At 37.7% G+C, this 23,482-nt stretch overlaps 1 protein-coding gene across 3 annotated transcripts in view; it reads right to left on the reverse strand.

Annotated features, from left to right (window-relative positions):
* Vps8 (VPS8 subunit of CORVET complex) overlaps window positions 1-23,482 on the reverse strand; it is a 229,142-nt gene that overhangs the window by 72,872 nt on the left and 132,788 nt on the right. For all 3 annotated transcript variants that reach the window (XM_042668229.1, XM_042668220.1, XM_042668236.1), the window contains 3 exons: window positions 21,791-21,837; window positions 6,471-6,618; window positions 2,133-2,222 (listed from right to left, as the gene is read on the reverse strand). In XM_042668229.1, the coding sequence (XP_042524163.1) occupies window positions 2,133-2,222; window positions 6,471-6,618; window positions 21,791-21,837 (285 nt within the window). The remainder of the gene's footprint in view (window positions 1-2,132; window positions 2,223-6,470; window positions 6,619-21,790; window positions 21,838-23,482) is intronic.

Below are 23,482 nucleotides of genomic sequence, written 5' to 3' on the forward strand. Positions count from 1 at the left end.
CCTTGTGCATCCCTGGTGATGTCATTCACAATAGCCCTATGGTGGAAGCGACCCAATGTTGTTTGAATGAACAAAACATGGTACATACATGGAATGAAATGTCATTCCACCTTTAAAAAAAAGGGAAAAAATTCAAATATGTATTACAGCTTGGAAGAACCTTAAAGATATTATGCCAAGTGAAATAAGCTAGAAAGAAAAGGTTAACTATTTAATGATTCCACTTGTATGAGATAGCTAGAAAGATAGAAAGATAGGTAGATAGGTAGGTAGGTAGGTAGATAGATAGATAGATAGATAGATAGATAGATAGATAGATAGATAGGAGAATGGTGGCTACCAAGGGTTGATGTGGGCAGGGAATGGGAAGTAATGTTTAATGAGTATCAAGTTGTTTTTTTTTTTTTTTGTCAGTCGTGGGGCTTGAACTCTGGGCCTGGGCACTGTCCCTTAGCTCTTCAGCTCAAGGCGAGCGCTCTACCACTTGAGCTACAGTGCCACTTCCGGTTTTCTGGTGGTTTATTGGAGATAGGAGTCTCACGGTCTTTCCTGCCCGGGCTGTCTTTGAACCACGATCCTCAGATCTCAGCCTCCTGAGTAGCTAGGATTACAGGCGTGAGCCACTAGCGCCCGGCTGAGTATCAAGTTTTTAACTGGGATTAAAACTTTCTGGAGATAAATAGCAGTAGTGGTGGTGGTTATATAATAATTTGTCTACACTTTGATCTATGAGACTAGCACATTTAAAATGACTAAGATGGTAAATTTTATACCATATGTGTTCTATAAATAGTATTTTATATTTTTATGCCATTCCAGAGGCTTGAACTCAGGGTGCTATCCTTGTGCTTTTTTTGCTCAAGGTGGGAGCTCAACCACTTAAGACACAGCTCCAAACGCTTTTTGGTGGCTAACTGGAGAAGAGTCTCATGAACTTTCCCGCTCAGAGTTAGCTTTGAACTGAAATCCTCAGTTCTCAGCCTCCTGAGTAGCTAGGATTACTGGCATCAGCCACTAGCACCTGGATCTAAAAATAATTTTAATGGAAAATTATTTTATTGATAAAGCACCAAATACTGGTGAGAATACAAGACAATCAAAACTTTTAATACATTATCAGTGGGAGTCTAAAATGGCAGAACCTTTTAGTACAGAAAACACTTGCATAAGAATATAGCAGATTTTATAACAGCCAAAAAATCTAGAAATAGCCCAGATATCACTTAACAGAATAGCATAATCACACAATCACACAGCATCAAATTACTGATAAAATAGAAAGAGGTAAGTTTCAGAAACATTATGCTGATGGGCTGGGAAGTTGGCTTAGTGGTAGAGTGCTTGCCTTGCATGCCTGAGGCCCTGGGTTTGATTCCTCAGCACCACATAAGCAAAAAGAAAAAAGCCAGAAGTGGTGCTGTGGCTCAAGTGGTAAAGCACTAGCCTTGAGCTGAAGAGCTGAGGGACAGCGCCCAGGCCCAGAATTCAGGCCCCACGACTAGACCCCCCCCCCAAAAAAAAGAAACATTATGCTGGGAAGAAATACTTATATACAACAACTTACCAGATATTGAAAACAATCATAAGTGATTTTTTCTGGGAGTATGAAGGGACTTTCTGGAGTAAAGGCAAGGATTCTTATGTTCTGAGGGACTTAGCTTACAAAAATAGGTGCATTTGTCAAAAAGCTCATCAAATTGGTAGGTTTTATTTATTTTTTGGTGTATACAAATTTTGTCTAAAAAAATGCCACCAAGACATACCAAATTCTAGAGTTGGATGTCAGTGGCTAACATCTGTAGTCTAACTATTCAAGACTGTGAGGCATGGAGAATGGTGGTTCAATGTCAATACAGGCAGAAAAGACTGTGTGAGTCCATTTTCAATTAGTCAACAAAATGCTGTGATAGAGGTATGGTAGAATATAGCAAGAGTACAAGGCCCTGAAGTAAACCATAGCACCAACACATACACACACACACTCACACCAATTCAACTGTAATCAATAATTCACATTATAAAAATATTAATAAATAAAAAGTACTTTGTCTAAAACATCATGAAATATAAGAAGTTAAAATGGACTTATGAATCGATACAAATATGACAAGAAAGACACAGTCAAATGTTACCTCTAGCATTATCAAGAAAGCACCATGAATATCTCCTTTCTTTTCCAATAGATAAGCAGTGACTTCATGGAGCTGATACTTCTGAGTAATCTAGGGGGATAAAAAAGGTAAATATTCTCATTTACAATCCAGTTTTGGAGAGAGGAGATCCTGGAAATGATCTGTACAACCTGGGAGGGGGGTCCAGGGAGAGGGAGGGAAAGAGGGAAAAAATGAGGGTGGGGTAACAAATTAGACAAGAAATGTAAATACTACCTTATATAACTTCTACCCCTCTGTATATCACCTTGACAATAAAACCTCCCAAGACAGTAAACAAATCATTCCATTGTAGTATGTTGTTTTAAAGTATAATATATAAATACTTGACTTTCTAGTTTTATAGTGGCCCATTTGGCAGTTCTAATTGGACAAAATTCATTTTTAAATTGCAATTTTTAAAGAATGTTTTGCATCTGAATGATGTATATCAACTAAAGAGAAGCTAACATATACACATAAGCAATAAAATATAAACTAGAAATTAATCAAATGTAATTGCACATAAAATATTTAGAACAAAATGATGAAAATACACTTAGGAAGTCTTATAAAAGTTAATGAACTAAGAATATCTAATCGACTAAAAAGATCAAATAAGTACAGAAAATGACAGCAAATAAATAATAACACATTAACGGGTTTAGAAGATCAAAGGAGAAAAATATGAGTATCTCAAAAAATATAGAAAATCATTTGTTAAAATGCAGCACCTGTTCATGACAAAAACAAACACAAAATACTTACCAAAGCTAGAAATAAAATTTTTAACTTAATAAAAGTTATCTTTCAACATCCTACAAGAAATACCGTATTTCATTCAATGGAAAGTATCTGGCATATTCCTGTAAAACCAGGACCAAGGCTAGAAGGTATCACTGTTTTTATTCAATAACTGAGAACCCTACATACTGGGTGAGAAAGATTGGAATGAAAATTTTTATAAAGTGAAAAAAAAATCTGCCACTATTCTTGGAAATATTTCCATAAACTATCAAAAAAAACTGTTTGAACTGCAAAAAATAGGCTTATTGATAAATGCAAAACACACAAACATTAATCACATTCAAATGCCACAGTAGTAAATAATTAAAAAAAAAAGTCATTTAAGAAAGTTCCTTGCACAATAATAGAAAAAGCTATAAAGTATCTAGGAACCAATTTAAGAAAATTTGTGTAAGAATCTTATGTAAAAATTATAAAAACCTATAGAAGGGATGAGACATTTTAAAAAATGCAAATATTTCTAAATGTGGACAATATACTAATGTCATCTCTATCTGAATTAATCTACAAATACACTTTATTTTTTAAAATCAAAGCTTCAGAAGGATTTTTTTGGCTGGTCTTGGGGCTTGAACTCAGGACGGGGGCTTTGTCCCTGAGCCTCTCTATACTCAATGCTAGTGCTCTACCACTTGAGCCACAGCGCCATTTCCAGCTTTTTCTGAGCAGTTTATTGGAGACACAAGTCTCACTAACTTGCCTGCTCAGGCTGCCTTTTGAACTGTGACCCTCAGATCTCAGCTTCCTGATTAGCTAGGATTAAAGGCATGAGCCACTGGTGCCAGGCTCAGAAGGATATTTTTTTTAAGTAATTTGATGTGATCCGGATACTGATGTGGAACAGTAAGAGGTCAAAAGTAACCAAAGTATTTTAAACAAAAACAACGAAGATGCAGGACACATTCTCCAAAACAATAAATTTTACTCTAAAACTGTATCTAAAATATGTGGGATGGGTATTGAAACTGACAAAGAAACAAAGGAAAAGAAGTGAAGCCACAATAGACCATGCATATTTGAGAGTTTGACATAAAGTAGTATGGTGCAAAGAATCAGTGAGGAAATAATCATAAAATGATACATGAACCACTGACCACCATGTGAGGGGAAAAAAGATAGAAACCTCTCCTTGATAAACCGAGTAAAATAAATTCCAGATGGATTAAAAGCCTAAGATGTAAGAAATAAAATGTAAAACTTAAGATATACTTTGTGCCATCAAAACAGAAATAGAAACAGACACGCATATAAGCTTAAATTTTAATGGGAAAGATAATAAAACAGAACACTGAAAGCCAAGTTAAAAGAAATGCCGTACTAGATTAGAAGGTGACATCTCTACCACATAAAATAGCAAAGTAATAGAATCAGAAATTAGGAAGAAGTTCTAGAACACAATAAAAGAATGAAAAACCTCAAACAAGTTATTCGGAATCCTTAAGCAATGTCATGAATATTCAATGATTACTTATTAGTAATCAATGAGTCCTAAAATATTAGGAATCATAACGGATGTGGGAAATAGCAAATATTAACTATTGCTCATAACAGAAACAAGGATTCAAGTAGGCAGTGTCAATTGAATTAAGCTACTGTATATTAACACATATATGTGCATATATATTATATATAGTTTGTGTATATATATATATATATATGTATATATAAATTTTTTGTGTGTGTGCTGCTCCTGGGGCTTGAATTCAGAGCCTGGGTACTATTATCCCTGAGCTTTTGTGTTCAAGCCACAGCTCCACTTCTGGATTTTTGGTAGTCAACTGAAGATAAGAATCTCATGGACTCTCCTATTCGGGCTGGTCTTGAACCATGATACAGGTATGAGCCACTGGTGACCAGCTATATATATTATCTAAATAACTGCATTGCCAGAAAATCTTATATGGGTGCAAGAATGTATGTAGAAGAACATGTATAAGAGCACTGTTTTTAACAGTAAAAGGCTGAAACCATTTAAATATTTATCAAAAGAGATGTAAATAGACTGGAAAATCAGACTATTCTATGTCCAGTAAGATGAAGAAGGTTGGTCTGGTGGAGGGAAACCAGTGAGAGTGAGGAGGGAGGAGAGGGGGAAATGGAAGCATGGGGAAATGCATGACCAAAGTATTTTATATGCATGTGTGAAAACAGAATAAGGAAGTCCATTAAGAATTTAAAAAAGAGGAGAGTATAAGAAAGCATAAGAAAGGAGATGAGTTTGAACAATATGAATATATAAATATGCCACAATGAAACCTCTTTGTACAATTAATATATTCTAATAAAAAAATAAGGACTGGGCACCAGTGGTTCACGCCTATAATCCTAACTACTCAGGAGGTTCAGATCTGAGGATGGTGGGTTTGAGGCTAGTAGGGCAAGAAAGGTTGTAACTCTTTTCTCTGCTAAACTATCAAAAAAAAAATCCAGAACTGGAGATGTGGCAAGTGGTAGAGCACTAGCCTTGAGCAAAAAAAGCTCAGGCTCAGCATTCAGTTAAAGCCCCAGGCACAAAAATAACCAAAAACAAAACACAGAAAACAAACAAAAAAACCCCAACAAAACTCCAGTTTGAAATCAGCTGACAATATGATTACTATTAAAATTGATTTAGTGAGTACACATGTATTTGATACTTTGCACACTTCTAAATGTTTGAAATATTTTGTAAACAATTTTTAAAGTAGGTGGGCAGTTCAGGAGCTCAATAAAGAAAATACAGGGTATTTATCAGTTTGTTGATAGTAAAAGAAAAGAAATAATGATATATTTAAAATGAAATTTAAAGGAGAACATACTAGGCTTGATACTGGTTGGTATATATAATAAACACATATCACACATCACACATCACCCCCCCCCTACACACACACATACACACACACATTCACTTCATTTGGAAAAAGGAAGCAGATCAAGGCAATGAATTGTGCTAAAACAATCAGATTACTATTTAGCCTATTATAGGTTATGGCACCATAGGACTATTTAATCATTCGTATCTGTATATAAGAGTTTACTTTTCTCCTTCAAATGTTTTTTCTGAGTTCCTTTTTTCTAGGCCTCATTGAGTTGGCTAGAGGTTGACTCATAAGAGGTTAGACATGTGTTGTTTCTGACCTTAATAGACTGTCACAACAATTATGGTCTGCACTATGGAATCAAACTACTTGATTTAATATCTGATGAAGCCACTTACTAGCTATTAATATCTGTGACTACCTTGTGCTTATCTGGCAAAAGGGGCAATTTTTAGGACAAGTTTATTCTTTTCTTTTCTTTTTTTTTGTCCGGTTGTGGGGCCTGAATTCTGGGCCTGGGCGCTGTCGCTCAGCTCTTCAGCTCAAGGCTAGTGCTCTACCACTTGAGCCACAGTGCCACTTCCGGCTTTTTTCTTATGTGGTGCTGAGGAATCGAACCCAGGGCCTCATTCATGCAAGGCAAGCGCTCTACCACTGAGCCACCTTCCCAGCCCCAAGTTTCTTCTTTTCTTTTGTACATTGTTGGCCTTACCTGAATAGTTTCTTCCAGCCGGTAGCACTCAAGGACTTGAAGTGTCTCTATAACTTGGTGTGGCTTAAACTGACACAATAGTTCAATGAACTGCTCTGTAACACTGGGAGATATTTGTAGTGACTCTTGATTTGCATGAATACCTTCCCTGCAAACAAACAATGGCACTACTTCAGCACATCTCTAATTGAAGGCAGCAGGTGATATATATATATATATATATATATATATATATATATATATGAAAACCCAGATCAGCTTCTGGTCAGATAAAATATACATTCAAAATGGCATATTCAAGTCCATCATATAACATCAGGAACATTTTAACTAAAAATACGTTACTTTTTATATTGAAGAATCAAAGAAATGATATTCAGATGAGTCTCTTCTAAGTTATATGCAAAATATCCAAAATAATATATCCAAAATAATACTTTGCTGTGAAAGAAACAAGACTCAATTCACTCCAAACACTTTCTAAAAGCACCAATCATATCATGCTGTAATAACTTATTTGTCTGTTGTAAAAAACTACTAACTCTGTGATGGCAGACATAATAGCTAGCTTCTCACTAATAAATCTTTAAAGCCAAATAATATCTTACATGTAGAAAGAGCTATTTTTTTTGGTTCTGTTAAAACAAAAGTGTTGAACAATAAAATCAATAATATTTATTTGTTATTTGCTTTGTATGCAGCGACAAAACCCTATATCCATGATACCTACACAGAAGCTTTAGAAGGAATGTTGGTTTCCTCATGGTGGAAAATACTGTGGCCCAAAGGAACTATTAAGGAAATCAACTGATACTCATGAAGATCTAAGAATCTTTTCCGTTACAGTTTTTTTTTTTTTTTAATTTTGGGGGGGTCCGATCGTGGGGCCTGAACTCTGGGCCTGGGCGCTGTTCCTCAGCTCTTAAAGCTCAAGGCTAGCACTCTATCACTTGAACCACAGCGCCACTTCCGGCTTTTTTTTTTCCTGCTTATGTGGTGCTGAGGAATCGAACCCAGGGCCTCATGCATGCAAGGCAAACGCTCTACCACTGAGCCACCTTCCCAGCCCCCCCATTACAGTTTTAAAAGGAGTCAGTTCCTTTGAAGAGTCCTTTCTTCCCTTCAGAATTACTAAACTTAGCTTGTCATTCTACATCCTTTGACTGGAGAATTGTGTCTATTAGTATTAGGTGTTGGAAATAAATACATCCTGTCATTCCCACCTCTCCTCCAGTTTTGGTTAGTTTTGTACATATCTCACAAAAATATGAACCAAAGTATGGTATATACAGGGGAGGATTCCAATGATGTAACTCCTTTCAACAACTAACTTACCCTTTAACAAAATGAATACCAGGAAGCTGGAATATGCGTTGTCTGTGGGAGGGTGAGGCCAATGGATACAGGAAGGATAGGCAAATATAATCATAATATTCAATGTGCCTCTATGAAAATGGAATCAGGTATACTGGGGTTGGAAAAGATAGGGGTGAACAGTAAAAGGGGGTAACACTGATCAAGATGTATTATGCTCATAAAGTGACACATTAAATTGAAACCCCTTTGTATAACTACTTAAAGGTAATAAAAAATTAAAGTTACTGTACAGAAATGCAGGGACAGAGGGTGAACAAATGCAACAGTGGTGTTCACTAGACACTATATTGAAAATGAACTGTGGGTGGGGATGGGAGAGAAAAACTGGTAGAGAGTGAGGAAAGGGGTGACAGTGTCCAAAAAGAAATGTACTCTTTACTTGATTTATGTAACTGTAACTCACTTAAAATTTAAAAAAAATGAATTACTAAACTAAGGTAAAAAATGAGGAGAATTGGAAGAAGGTTAATGAAACACAAAAGGGGTGGTTTGGGAAAACTAGCCTTCTAAAAAAAAGGCAGACTTTCTAAAGCAGTATTTCCAAGCCTTTCTCTTAATAGTGAAAACTAGAAAACAAAGTAAGATTACTCACAGGGCACTCTGGCTATCTGGAGTACTGAAGGGATCAGTGTCTAAACACACCTATAATCTTGGGCAGTACAGATAGTCACATGATGGCCATCTGGATTCCCAAGGGAATGATGTGGATTTGGTCCTTATTCTGTAAATGACAGTTAGAAGTACTCCTTTTTTTCTTTTTCTTTTTTTTAACTAGTAAGGGACTTGAGCTACAGCAAAAGATTATATTTAGACACAGGAGATCGTTCCTAAGAAAGAGCTCTGTGATACTCAGCTAGACCAGAGTCTCAGTGCTGTGCTATTTGAGGCTTTCAATACTTGCTGGTGGGCTAATCCAAGTTCTCCTCAGACTGGTTGCAAAATCCAAAGAGCAAATTTTAAATTTTATTCGGTATCTTATAACTGTCTTGCAAAATTCAAACACTAAGTTTTGTTAAGTAACTGGCTAATCTCCATGTATATCACCGTCTTAGCTCTTACCATGTCACTAAAACACTGTTTAAGTGCTTGTGTCCTCATTACACTTATTAATCCCACTAGAGAAATGAGCAGGTTGCAGTCCTCACAGTGTTCCCAGCATTGGCATGGTCCTGGCCCACGATGAATAAAAGCCAGCAAAAGAACAATGAATGGAATAGAACAAACTATAAATAGTTCATGGCCTGCCTTCAAACAGAGGAAACAGACTATAGGGTACTGAGGCTTGGACTATATCCTGTTAGAAAGTTCTGGGTGGAGAAATTAGAAGATATTCCTGGTAAATCCATACTATGTGAAGTAGTTCTCTATGTAGAACTGTGATTTTGTGATATAAGAAATACATATTTTGCTGGGCGCTGGTGGCTCACGCCTATAATCCTAGCTACTCAGGAGGCTGAGATCTGGGGATCGAAGTTCAAAGCCAGCCCAGGCATGAAGTCTGTAAGACTCTTATCTCCAATAAATCACCAGTAAAACAGGAATTGGTGCTGTGGCTCAAGTGGTAGAGCGCTAGCCTTGAGCTGAAGAGCTAAGGGACAGAGCCCAGGCCGAGTTCAAGCTCCACAACTGACCAACCACACACACTCACATACACACACAAAAGAAATACTACCCTAAGTTCCTGGCACATAGATCTCTAAAGGTCTAAGTATCTTTTTATATGCTAATGAGATGATTGGTAGGTTGGGGCTCCAGACAGACTCTGGATGGAGGTAGATCTTGTTCCAGGGGAGATGAGCTATGTAATCAACTGCATGGTTAGAATTTTCAGTACAACATCCCTTCTCTCTCTCTGGAGAGGAAAGGGGTAGAAAGTAGAGTTGATCAATGATGCCTATATATTGTCATGGATACATAATAAAGCCTCCATAAAAATCCATAAGAAAAGGTTTGGAGAGGTTTCAGATTCCTAGACACATGAAAGTACTTGGAGGATAGTGGAAGCTCCTCACCCCTTCCTACATTTCTTGCCATGTGCATCTCTTCTTCTTGGTTGCTTTTGTGCAACCTTTGAAATAACCTTCATAATAAACAAAATACCTACATAAGGTGTCCTGAGATCTGTGAGCCTTGAACTTGTGAGAGCTCACACCAAGGACAAGTATACAGTGTCAAAGCTGAGTTAAATTGTGGGCCACCAAGTCAAGTCTACTGGAGAACTACTTTATTGATGTGTGGGCATATTTTGATGATTAGTTTTTCCTATCTCTTCAAGAGATAGGTTGTCTCTTACAAGACTTATCATATAAAAGATAATGAGAGCCTGGCTTTCGTGGCTAATGGTTACAATCCTAGCTACTCAGGAGGCTGAGATCTGAGGACTGTGGTTCAAAGCCAACCTCGGGCAGGAAACTCTGTGAGACTCTTATCTCCAATTAACTACCAAAAAGCCAGAAATGGGACTGTGGCTCAAAGTGGTAGAGCACTAGCCCTGAGCACAAAAGCTCATGAACAGTACCCAGGCTCTGAGTTCAATCTCCAAGATCAGTACGTACACACACATACACATACACACACACACACACCCCAACTACACCACACACAAACAAAAATGGGAATGTTAACCAACAGACTCACTCAGGTGAGCCAGTGTACTGTCAAGATGTTTATGCCAAACTGTAGGTGTTTTTAGTATTCTATGTACATAAGACTTCTGTGAATATGTCTTATAAATGCAAGACTATGGAGCAAATTAAGATCTGATGTATCTCCCAATGAATCACAGTACTTAATTCCTCCCAGAACATTTATTGACAAAACTGTTTACAAGAACTGAGGATGTGAGTATGTATCAAACCTAGCAAATCACCCAAATGAAGAGCTTTTGATGCCCTGGTTTATTAGGAAAACAATGTGTCTGATAAGGAATGATCAGGGAACATCAACATAATCTAAATTTTAATGAATAGGCTGAGATATTAATGAATTTGTATCCATTTCTGGCTGTTGCTTATCAGTCCTGAACATAAACACAATTTGTTACATCCATCTGTTAGTCTTCTGTTAGCTAACTGCTGTACTCTATAACCAATGCTAACATTAATGGCTGTCAGAATTATGTCTTCTAAACCTCAACTGTATCCACTTTTCTGAGAATCTCTATTTTAATGCCAGTATTGGCTATAAGGATATAAAGATTTAACTATGTAGAAGGGAAAATTTCACAAGGCATATACATGCTTTGTCATTTGTAACAGAATTCATGTATACAACAAAAACTTCACAAACCCCAAGACTCAGGCTGAGACTACATTCACCATTCCTCAGTTTGTGAAACTGCCATAAATTATAACTTGCACATTGGTCATTTCTAGGGAAGGATAAAAGCTTTAAAAACTACACTAAAACATTTCTAAAATTCAAGTTCTGACTTCCTAGTATTTGATAAAGAAAACAAGTGTTGTGCTAGAGTAAAGAGCCTGGTATACATCCTCTTCCAGCTTTGACTTTTCTTCCTCTCTAAGGAAGAAGACTTCATAATCTTTCATTATGAAAACTTAGGACTGTATCAGTTTACTAAGTCCTGCACACCTTGCTTCTCTGTTCAGTCTCGTCTATCAGTCTTGGGAAGGAGGAGGCCCACTGATGACTACTCAGTACATTTCAGGCTGAGGACTCAACTGTATCACTTGAAACACATGAGTAAAGAAAACCTTTTTTTTTTTTTTTCTGCAGCTTTCATTCAAACCAAGTTGTTTCACAAGCCTTTAGGTTAAAATTTCAGCTTCCCATACGCATTCCATGTTGGAAATACCACACTGTAATCCTGAGCCAACTAAACAAAAAATGTGTGAGTGGGCCAACCTGCCTGAAAAAGACTTTAAATGAGATTGTCATTGGTAGCAAAGACAATAGCTATAAAAAACTTAGGTATTGATCCAATACCAAATTCCAATACCAAATTTATGAATATAAAATAACCAAATCAATCCCAATGAATCTGTAATACAATAAACACAATAATGTCTATCATTTGACAAGCAACTGGCTTAGAGGTAAACCTGTTCTCTGGCAAAAAGGAATCCAGTGGCATATTTAATACCTATAATTCATATAAGAACCTTTGGGGGGCTGGGAAGGTGGCTCAGTGGTAGAACGCTTGCCTTGCATGCCTGAGGCCCTGGGTTCGACTCCTCAACACCACATAAGCAAAAAGAAAAAAGCCGGAAGTGGCGCTGTGGCTCAAGTGGTAGAGCGCTCGCCTTGAGCTGAAGAGCTGAGGGACAGCACCCAGGCCCAGAGTTCAGGCCCCACGACCGGACCCAAAAAAACAAAAACAAGAACAAAAACAAGAACCTTTGGGGTCTTGGTTATTGCTAATTAACTGGATGAAGTCTCACAGGCTTTCCTGCCTCTATAATGGCTTTGAATCCAATATTAATGATAGACAACAAAGTACACAAACAAGAAGTTCATAGAATACCAATAAGAATAATTAATAAAAAGAATAAACCTACACATAAAATATTAAAACTTCAGAAGAACAAGTAGAAAATCTTGTAGAAAATGGTGGTATGGGGGCTGGGAAGGTAGCTCAGTGGTAGAGTGCTTGCCTTGCATGCATGAGGCCCTGGGTTTGATTCCTCAGCACCACATAAGCAAAAAGAAAAAAAAGCCAGAAGTGGTGCTGTGGCTCAAGTGGTAGAGCGCTAGCCTTGAGCTGAAGAGCTGAGGGACAGCGCCCAGGCCCAGAGTTCAGGTCTCACGACTGGACCCCCCCTCCCCACTCCCCCAAAAAAGAAAATGGTGGTATGGTGGAGACATTTTATCTATAGAAAAGCAAGAGTAAGAATTACACCAGACCTTTCTTCAAAAAAAAAAAAAACACCAGAGGGGCTGGGAATGTGGCTTAGTGGTAGAGTGTTTGCACTGCATGCATGAAACCCTGGGTTCAATTCCTCAGTACCACATAAACAGAAAAAAGCCAGAAGCGGCGCTGTGGCTGAAGTGGTAGACTGCTAGCCCTGAGCAAAAGAAGCTCAGGGATTAGTACAAAGGCAACACACACACACACACACACACACACACACACACACACACACACACACACACACACACACACACACACACACACACACGAAAGAGAAGACTGAAGTCAAATACTTAAAACACTGAAAGGAAAAACTACCAACTAAGATACCTGTATCTAGGAAAATTATTTCTCAAAAGTTAAAGGAGAATTCTTTCTTAGGCAAAGGAAAGTTGGAATGTACTGCTGGCACACTCACCTAGAACTGTTGAAAGCAGTTCTTCAGGAAAAAGGAAAGTGATTTATGTCAGAAACTTTAACTGACAGAACAAAGGAAAGAACACTGGAGAAGGAATAAAATAAAATCTTATGACTCTTAATTGGCCTATCAAAACGTTGTACATTCAAAAGTTATAGCAATAATGTACTCAATAATTACAGCTTATGCAATGAAATCCTCTCTTTATAAGTAAAATAAAGCAGTAAAAATTACAGTTTATGGATAAGTAAAATGAATGACAGTAATAAAGCATTGGAAATGTTATAGGAAGGCACTTAGACTACCACAAAGTGCTACATGCAATTTGTAAGTGGGCTTGCATTAGTTGCAAATGTATATGGCTAACTAAATAGCAACCCACTTAAAAAAAGTATTATTGAAAGCTGGGCACTGATGGCTCATGCCTGTAATACTAGCTACTCAGAAGGCTAAGGTCTGAGGATCAAGGTTCAAAGCCACCCCAGGTAGGAAAGGCTGTTAGACTCTTATCTCCAATTAACTACCAGAAAACCTAAGTGGTGCTGTGGCTCAAAGTGGCAGAGTGTTAGCCTTGAGCAAAAGAGCTCAGGCCCTGAGTTCAAGCCCCACAACTGACAAGAAAAATGTATAATTGATATGAAGTGTAAAAAAGACTTGATTTATATAAAATGCTCAATTAAAACCACAAGGCAGAAAATGAGTTAAAGATAAAAAAAACACAAAACAAAAAGAAACAATGAAAAGGGTAAACAACAGAAAACAGAAACATGTACATATCTTATATATACACCTATATAGGAGATATATATATAGCTCTATCTGGATATATCTATGTAGATCTCTATCTATCTATCTATCTATCTATCTATCTATCTATCTATCTATCTATCTATCTATCTATCTATCTATAAGAGAAGAAAGAATTGTAAATGCCACAAAGTACCTGAAAATGTGTCCATTTCACTGCAATAGACATGTAAGTATTTGGATAAACTAATTCTTTAAATCAAAATAAAGCAAAGTTTCTGAAATTTGTAGCACTCATATGCTAGTATTCATTGTATAAGAAATGTGAAAAGCAGAATAGAAACTTTTTCAAAGAACATAGTGAACATTAAACTATTCAAAGCTGTGGGTTTTTTTGGAGCACGCTGGTCCTGGGGCTTGAACCTAGAACCTGGATGCTGTCCCTGAGCTTTTTTGTTCAAGGCTGGTGCTCTACCATTTGATTCATAGAGCTACTTTTGCTTTTTGGTGGCTAACTGGAAATAACAATTTTAGGACTTTCCTTACCTGGGCTAGCTTCAAACTATGTTCCTTAGATCTTAGTCTCCTTAGTATTATAGATGTGAGCCACCAACAGCTGGCCAGTTAGTAGTATTTTTACATTATTTTTGCCAGTTTGCCAATTTGGTACTAAATTAGGCTTACATACTTTACATAAAGTTTGGCTATTGGCCATCTTCCCTGTTTCCTTTTTTTTCTTCCTTTGGTGCCAGTCCTAGGTCTTGAACTCAGAGCCTGGGCACTGTCCCTGATCTTTTTTGCTCCAGGCTAGTACTCTACCACTTGAACCACAACTCTCCTTGTAGCTCTCTGATGGTTAACTAGAGGTAAAAGTCTCAAGGACTTTCCTTCCTGGGTTGGCTTTCAAGAGGGCTCTTGAGAACTCAGCCTCCTGAGTAGTTAGTTAGGATTATAGGCATGAGCCAACAGTGGAAGACTCCTGTCTTCTTTTGAAAATAGCTTTTTTTCTATTATGAAAGCTAATAAGGATATTTATTAACGAATTTTTAATTTCAAAGTATTTCCTTAAAATGTATTTTCCAAAACAGAATCACTAAATCAAAGCACACATACTCCTTGATAGCTTTTAATTACATATAATAAAAGTTGTACTCAAGAAAATAATGGGGCTGAAGAGGAGGCACAGGTTCACAAAGGGGGGAATATAACAGGTGGTAGTTCCTTCGAGCAAATGGTTCTGAAAAGATAAATAGGAGGAGGAAAGACAGGGAAGTAGCCAGGCAGGCCTGGATCAGATTAAGACAAGTGTGGACTTCATTTTCATTAATGGAAACTGAAAGAATTATTTTTTTTATTTTTTATTTCTATTTTTTTTTGTTGGTTGTGGGGCTTGAACTCTGGGCCTGGGCGCTGTCCCTCAGCTCTTCAGCTCAAGGCGAGCGCTCTACCACTTGAGCTACAGCACCACTTCTGGTTTTCTGGTGGTTTATTGGAGATAAGAGTCTCATAGACATTCCTGCCTGGGCTGGCTTTGAACTGTGATCCTCAGATCTCAGCCTCCTGAGTAGCTAGGATTACAAGTGTGAGCCACCGGGTGCCCAGCTTGAAAGAACTTTTGAGTATGAGGAGGCAAACATTATCATTATTTGTTTGTTGAGAATTAGCTAATTAGACATTAGCAAGACTGGTTGGGAAACTAGGTTTAAAAAAAAAAACAACAGAAGGGAGATGCTAAATGTCTGAACCAGTATAGTGAAGGTCTGGATATAGGCTTGCATACTGAAGAGATAAGAAAGATGAAGACATCAACATTGTAGACTTGTTTGTTTTCAGATGGAATCTCACTAGGTTGTCAAGGCTAGTCTTGAATTTTCAAGTTCAAGTAGTTCTGCCTCAACCTCTCCAGTGGCTGGGACTATGTATATGACTCCCCTGGCTATGTAAGATGTTGACTGCCTGGTTCTGTGTACCATGGCTGAGAAAGTAGAGTGGCTGTGAGTACAGAAAGTAAAAGCCTAATATCACTCTCTGGATTTAATTTGGGACATTTATGCCTAAACAGCCTGCTTACCAGTGTGTTTCCCCCAGTAGAATATAAGTTCTACCAAGTTCTAGAAGGCAAGGACCTATCTAACTTACCTGGTTCTCTCCCTTGCCAGTCACCAGGCTTAGTAGTTTGTAGCTACTCAGAAATTGCTAAATGAAAGACATAGGGTAAAAGAAAGGGAAAGAAATGTCGACAGAGCCATTTTGTAAGAGAGAAAATAAAGAAGGAACATATCTTGGCAGGAAACAGCATATATAGCAATTTCACTATAAATAATTATTGAATAAAGGGATAAAGAATTGAATACATGCAGGAGATGCATATGTATGCACAGACAGACAACAGACTAGGAGATGATGTTAAAATTTAAAAGGATGAAATGAATCTGGGCTGCCAGCAAGATACTAACTAAAGAGGTGCTATTGAGAAGCAAACCTTACCATGCCAAAACCACCTTGGCCACTAACTGTACTTACCATAGAGGAATGTATTTTTATATGTTAAAGTTCATGAATATTTATTATGTCCTAATTTTCTAATTTGGAAATGTGCTATTTCAACACTGAGTATCAATATCTTAAAATATCCCTTTGAAAATACCCATAGAAATACTGACAGATTCAACTACAGCCCCATGTGGAACCATTTCCATAATCTATATTTTGCTTCTTGGCAAAGTTATTCATTTTCTTAGCAGTGTTCAATTTTCTGTGTTATTTTCTTACAAGGAAAGTCATATATTTCAGAGGTCTCCAGGACATTGTTAACAAAGACCAAATCCACAGGACTAGGAAAATGAAACTAAGGAAAATATTTTTAACATAAACACACTTGCACATTTTCCCCCCTTGTAGCTCATGGCCTCACAAAACTCATCATTGTCCTTTTGTATTGTCCTTCAACATGCACGGTACACAAAGGGCCTGCATCTGGATGTGAATTCATCAGAACCCCTGTGAAAACTGGTGGCCAGTAGAAGCACACAGGGAGGGAGGGGAGGAGGACAGGGGTAGAAAACGGGGTAGGGGAGCTCTGTGTAGCAGCTTCTTAAAGGAGAAACACCAAGAGATGCAAATCCTTTCTTTCCCAAGCTCTTGGCCTCAATTCAGGCAAGTAATTTGTTTCTGGAGGATTAACTCCATCTCCCCCCAAACCTATCTAATCTTTCCATGTACAGATGCCACCAATACCTTTGTAGGTCAATTAAATCTACTGGTGAAATTATTATATAACAAAATTAACTTAAACTGAGCAAGAGAGAAATATACCTAAGAATTTAAGTAGATGATTTATTCCTTTTTAAAACTCCACTAACAAAATTAAAAACTCCCTTCCTAAAAACAACTTAATGTAAGTGTTTAATCAACTATACATGCAGTATGAGTAGCAAGCATGGGACCTTGAGTTCAAACCCCCGGACAAGAGAGGAGAGACAGAGGAGAGAGATACAGAGAAGAGAAAGGAGAGAGAACAGAGAGAGAGATGGAAGAGGAAAGAGAGAGGAGAGAGGAGAGAGAAGTCAGAGAAAGAGAAGAGAGAGAAATGTGTAACAGAAAAACTGAGAAAAACACTATATATCTGCGTGTGCTTAGTAATGGAGAGCTTGAAGAAGTATGTACCCCTAAAAAGAAGCTGTACCCCTAAAAATAAGGGGAAAAACTTTATCTTAAAAGAAAGTGCTGAAGGGCTGGGAAGGTGGCTCAGTGGTAGAGCACTTGCCTTGCATGCATGAGGCCCTGGGTTCGATTCCTCAGCACCATATAAGCAGGAAAAAAGAGCCGGAAGTGGCGCTGTGGCTCAAGTGGTAGAGCGCCAGCCTTGAGCTGAAGAGCTGAGGGACAGCACCCAGGCCCAGAGTTCAGGCCCCACGACCGGACCCAAAAAAACAAAAACAAAAACAAAAACCAAACAACAAAAAAAAGAAAGCGCTGAAATTCCCTCTGCCCTCAGGTTCTTAACATCATTTCTCCTCTTAATCCAGAATTCAATATATTACTAGCATTACATATTTCCATTACGGATTTAAAAGGCTTTTGCAAGTTGGGCTAAGAAGATACTATCATTAAAAAATACTCTTTATCTAGTTATTGTATTCAATGTACATTGAATGTACATTCAATGTACATTGAACAAAGGAAGGAGTGACATTAATCAAGAAGCATTGTACTCATAATTTGATTTATGGAATTGTAACCCCTTTTTACAACTACTCAATAATAATAAAATAAATCAAAGTACTCTTCCTATAAAAACGATTGAAATGCCAATAGTAATAAAATAAATAAAAATACTCTTCCTATAAAAGTGACTGAAATGCCAAACACTAAACTCAAAAATAAACTTAAAGTCTAATCTAAATTGTGCTCGACTCCTCTATAGGACATAAAGTAAGAGGATGAAATATGATGCATTTGAGAATTGAGACTCTCAAAGTAGAGCATAAACTAGGTCCTTGAAAATGTGGAGGTGAATGGGCCAACATAAAAGCATGTTGCTTTAAAGGTGGAGCTAAAGCATCCATCCAGTTAATTCAAGGCTTTAGTTTCTGCTAGGCAAAAGTAAAACCAGAGATTTGGCTGCTGACATAGCAAGGTCATCCAGGTCATGCTGCTTTTGGTAGGAGGGAAGCAGGGGCTTTCGGTGGGGAAGGTGCACTGCTTCTCTCTGTGGTAGGTCAAACAGGTCCTTGTGGGTGAACTGACATTGCAGGAAAGGAACAGATGTTCCAAGTTAGAAATTAACCTGGGCTAGGATCAGTTTGGGGATATAAAACATGCCTGTTTCTCAAGTAAAGGTAAAATGATTTGTGGTTTACTAGCAAACAAAACAGCTTTCATTGTATTCTTCTCCCCTCCTTCCCTCTCCTGCCCCCACTGTTAAGGAGTGTGATAGAAAAGCACTACTGAGCTACATCCACAGCTGTCACTGTACTTTTAAAAGAGCTTAGTTACTAGCATCTGGCAAATCTAGGAATAGGTAATAACTGAGCAAGCCTTTCTAATACTCCATTCTCCTGTGATTTGCCATTTTTATTAGTATGAAGCTTAAATAGTGATTGTGATACCATAGCTAACGACTATACTGATACTAACATTACCTAGTATGGTCTTTTTTGCTGCTTATTATTATTTTTAATCTTTAAATAGCTGTACAAAGGGGTTTCAATTCAACGTGTCAGTTTGTAATACAGCCTTTCATCATTTTCTCCCATCTCTCCCAACCACACTCATCCTCTCAAGTTACCTGTTTCCATTGTCACATATATACAATGAATATTGTAACTGCATTTCCCATCCTTTTCTCTTCATTAATCTACCTCCTCTCTTTGACTCCCTCCTACCCCCTACTACCTCATCCAGTTTTCTGGTATTCATTTTCTTTTATGATAAGTTAGTTGTTCAAAGGAGTTAAATCATTGGAATACTCCCTTGCATATACTATACTTTAGTTGATATATTTGCATATATATGCATAGGACCAAGTATATGTTTACAAAAATATTTGTATATTAGACCTAACTTCCACATATGAGAGAAATTATGTGTCTTTTTTGTTGTTGTTGGTTGTGGGGCTTGAACTCTGGGCTTGGGTGCTGTCCCTGAGCTCTTCAGGTCAATGTTAGTTCTCTACCACTTTAAGCTACAGCGCCACTTCTGGTTTTTTGGTGGTTAATGTGATCCTCAGATCTCAGCCTCCTGAGTAGCTAGGATTACAGGCATGAGCCTCCGGCACCTGGCAAGATGTGTCTTTTTTACCATTAAACAATGAAAATATAGCTGGGTACTAGTGGCTCATGCCTATAATCCTAGCTAATTAGGCACCTGTGATCTGAGGATTACAGTTCAAAGCCACCCCAGGCAGGAAAGTCCATAAAACTGCTATCTCCAATTAACCACCAACCAGTGGGAAGTAGAAGTGGTAGAAGGCTAGCCTTGACTAAGAATGCTAAGGGGCAGTGACCAGACTGGGTGCAAGCCCTAGTAACAGTAGTGAGTTGAAATGAAATGGAAGAAAGGAAACCGGTAATATATGAGCTGGCATGGTATATGCCGATAATTCTAGTCACTTGTGAGGCAGAAGGAGGACAACAGAATTTGAGGCAAGCTCTGTGTAAGTTTGAGACCTTATCTTAAAAACCGTTTTAAAAACAACAGGGCTGGAACTTGGCTCAAGTGTAGAGCACTTGCCTAGCAAACCTGAGGCCCTGGGTTCATTCAATCCCTCATACTAGATAGAGGGAATAATGTTTAGTCACCATCACTGTTAACACTTCTTTACTTGAGAATGTACTAAGTTCAAAGATGAGCTCCTCTGACCTTCTAGCTTGAATCTCTCGACAGGATGGTTGGGGAAAAGAACTTGGTTAAAATAAATTATCCTTGAGAAAAGAATGGTTCAAGATATAAACTATTGAGCTTCAAAAATTACTATATCAGCAGAATCACTGGTATTTTGATATTTAAAAGTAGAATAGAGGGGCTGGGAAGGTGGCTCAGTGGAAGAGTGCTTGCCTTGCATACATGAGGCCCTGGGTTTGATACCTTAGCACCACATAAGCAAAAAAGCCAGAAGTACTGTGGCTCAAGTGGTAGAGTACTAACCTTGAGCTGAAGAGCTGAGGGACAGCACCTAGGCCCAGAGTTCAGGCCCATGACCGACAAAAATAAATGAATCAATAATAAATAAATAAATAAAGTAGAACAGAACAACTAAATAAATAAAATTGATACTGGAATTGCTAAAGCAGGGAAATAACCATTTTAATATTAAATTGAATATTACAACTTAAGGCTAGAATGTCTGATATGAAAACATATCCAACCCAGAAATATTGAGCTTCAGGTAAAATATGTTCGTGCTCTACTCTAGGTATTCATTAAATTCTACCCACTCCAATTATTCTGTGGAATTGGGCTCAGGTATCTGTATTTTTAAAAGCATCCTTGGTGATATTCATGCATACTTCTCGTCAAGATTACAAACTTAGAGGGTGTTTATGTCATTATCCTCAATCTCCAATACACTCCTCTTAGCCATAGTAAAACAAAGATCTCATATGCAAAGCTGCTTTGCCTATACAATCATTACAAATTTTATCAACTCCTGTTTTTTTTTTAAATAAGCTTTACAGCAGCACTTGCAAAACTCATATTTAATTTTTCCTTCTCATGCCACTAACAATTTAGTCAAAATTAAATGTGCTAGTGAGGGTTTTTTTAAGTAGTCAGTTAAGAGGTTGGCCGATAACTATGTAAAAGTAGAGCTAAGTTGATGCCAGTGGCTTTTGCCTGTAACTCTAGTTTCTCAGGAGGCTAAGATCAGAGGATTCTAGTTCAAGGTCACAGGCTTTCCTGGGCAGAAAAATCTCTAAGATTCTATCTTTAATAAATCAGCAAAATGCTAAACTGGAGGTATGGCTCAAGTGGTAGAGTACTAGTCATGAGCAAGCAAGCTGAGAAAGAATACAAGACCTTGTGTTCAAGCCACAGTACCAATACCATCAATAAAAAAAAAAGTAAAAAGGTATAATTTTCCACTTATACATGGAATTAGGTATAAGAAGGCATGAAGCTAGCATAAAAGGGAAAGCTACATTGTCATCAAATCCTTCTTGAAACTCATCCTTATGACATGACTTCATTATTTCACTTACATGATGAGCAAACATTGAATCTGCTCTTATTCGAATGGAAAAATGAGTTACCTAAGGATACCTATTTTCAGATCATGAATAGTTTTATCTATGCAATAATTATTCCCCTTACTATTAAAAATTAATAATATCTTGACCAGTATCTTGACCTTAACTTAGTTCTTCTCACTTCTTACCTATTAGAAAAAAATATAATTTATTAACATACCTTGGATCAAGAAGACTCCTCAAAAATTTGAAAAGTAAAACTTGGTTCTAAACAGGAAAACAATAAAAAATACAATTAAATTTTGAAACAAGTTAGGCCACAGTAAAGAACTACTCTAGACAGTCCCTTTAAAAAGCACCAGTATATCTGTTTCCATGAGGAAGTTTAGCATTCTAGGGAGTGCTGAAGAAGCACCTGGCATCCTTTATGCCCTCTCAATAGTCCTAATCACTGTCTTATTTGCTTGTAAGTGCAGAGGAACACACCTTGTTATCTCAAAAAAGGCCCTGAAGGAGACAGAGCGAGGACCTGAGAGACAGGTGCTTCAAACTGCTCTGATGACAGCGAGTTCTGGCGGCACTGATGGGTTTCAAACTGTCCCGTCCCCCTCCTGGTGACAAGGGCCTACATTGTGAGACAGTTAATCAGGTGGGGTGGGGGGTTTCAGGCCCAAATGGAAAACCATCACCAGAGCAAGCTCAGTAACTCTGCAACACAGTCAACTGCAGAAGAAATGGCAATCACACTGAAATGTGTCAGCAGTCAGTACATAACAGAGAATCTAGGTTCTGTGTTACACATTCATGAGCTAACCTCAGTATTTAGTCTCTTTATGTCAGGGGGAAAGATTTGTATCTTCTTGCTTTCAGCATAGGGTAGAAGTGAAGATTAAATTAAAAAAAAACAACAAACAACCTCTCCTGTTTCTAAGGTTTTGAGAAACCCAAGCAAAAATAATTAGCTTAGTTTTTCTTCTTTATTTTTGGTACATTTACATTTCATCTGTAAAGAGTGTAGGACTTTCAAAGTTTAAAAATGGTTAATACCACTTAATGATATTCATTTAGATTATGATTTTTTTTAATATATATTTAAGACTGGAGATGTAACTCAGTGATAGTACTCTTGCCTAACATGCACAAGGTCCTGGGTTCAATCCCTCAGGCCATAAAAATGTGTGTGTATGTGCGTTCACACTCATTTTAGTGTTATAAAATCATTATTGTAATATATAGATATATGATAAATATTAGTCTTTGAAAAGTCTGACACATTCATTAGTCTTTAGCACTCTCAAATCCATCTTTAATTTCCTATCTTTTCCTTGTCACTCTGTTTAACTTTACCTGACTTTCCAATCCTGATTAAACTTAACATTCTGGCTAATTTTTGTTTCAAGAATTTCACTGAGCACCAGTGGCTCATGCCTGTAATCCTAGCTACTCAGAAGGCTGACAGCTGAGGATATGGGTTTGAAGCCAGCTGGGGCAGGAAAGTCTGTGAGACTTTTATCTCTACTAAACTGCCCCTAAAATAGCTGGAAGCAGAGCTGTGTCTCAACTGGTAGAGTGCTAGCCTTGAGAAAAAGCAGATCAGGGACAGCTCCCAGACCCTGAGTCAAGCTCCAGGATTAGCATGCGCGCGCGCACACACACACACACACACTCACACTCAAAACTTTTATTCACAGGCACTTTGCTTGCCATAAAATGTTAAAGGACTTTATAAGATCTGTATGGGAATCTCATACAATCAACAAACTGCAGTAAAATATTATTTAAAATGTTAAGGAATTGATCGCTCATGCCTGTAATACTAACTACTTGGAAGACTGAGATCGTTTGGATTATGTTACAAGCCAGCCTGTAACCCTTCTTAACCAAGATCTGGATGCAATGGTGTGTGCCTGTT

The sequence above is a fragment of the Dipodomys spectabilis genome, unplaced genomic scaffold (genome assembly GCF_019054845.1).
Source record: "Dipodomys spectabilis isolate Male_0828 unplaced genomic scaffold, ASM1905484v1 ptg000017l, whole genome shotgun sequence".
NCBI lineage: Eukaryota > Metazoa > Chordata > Mammalia > Rodentia > Heteromyidae > Dipodomys > Dipodomys spectabilis.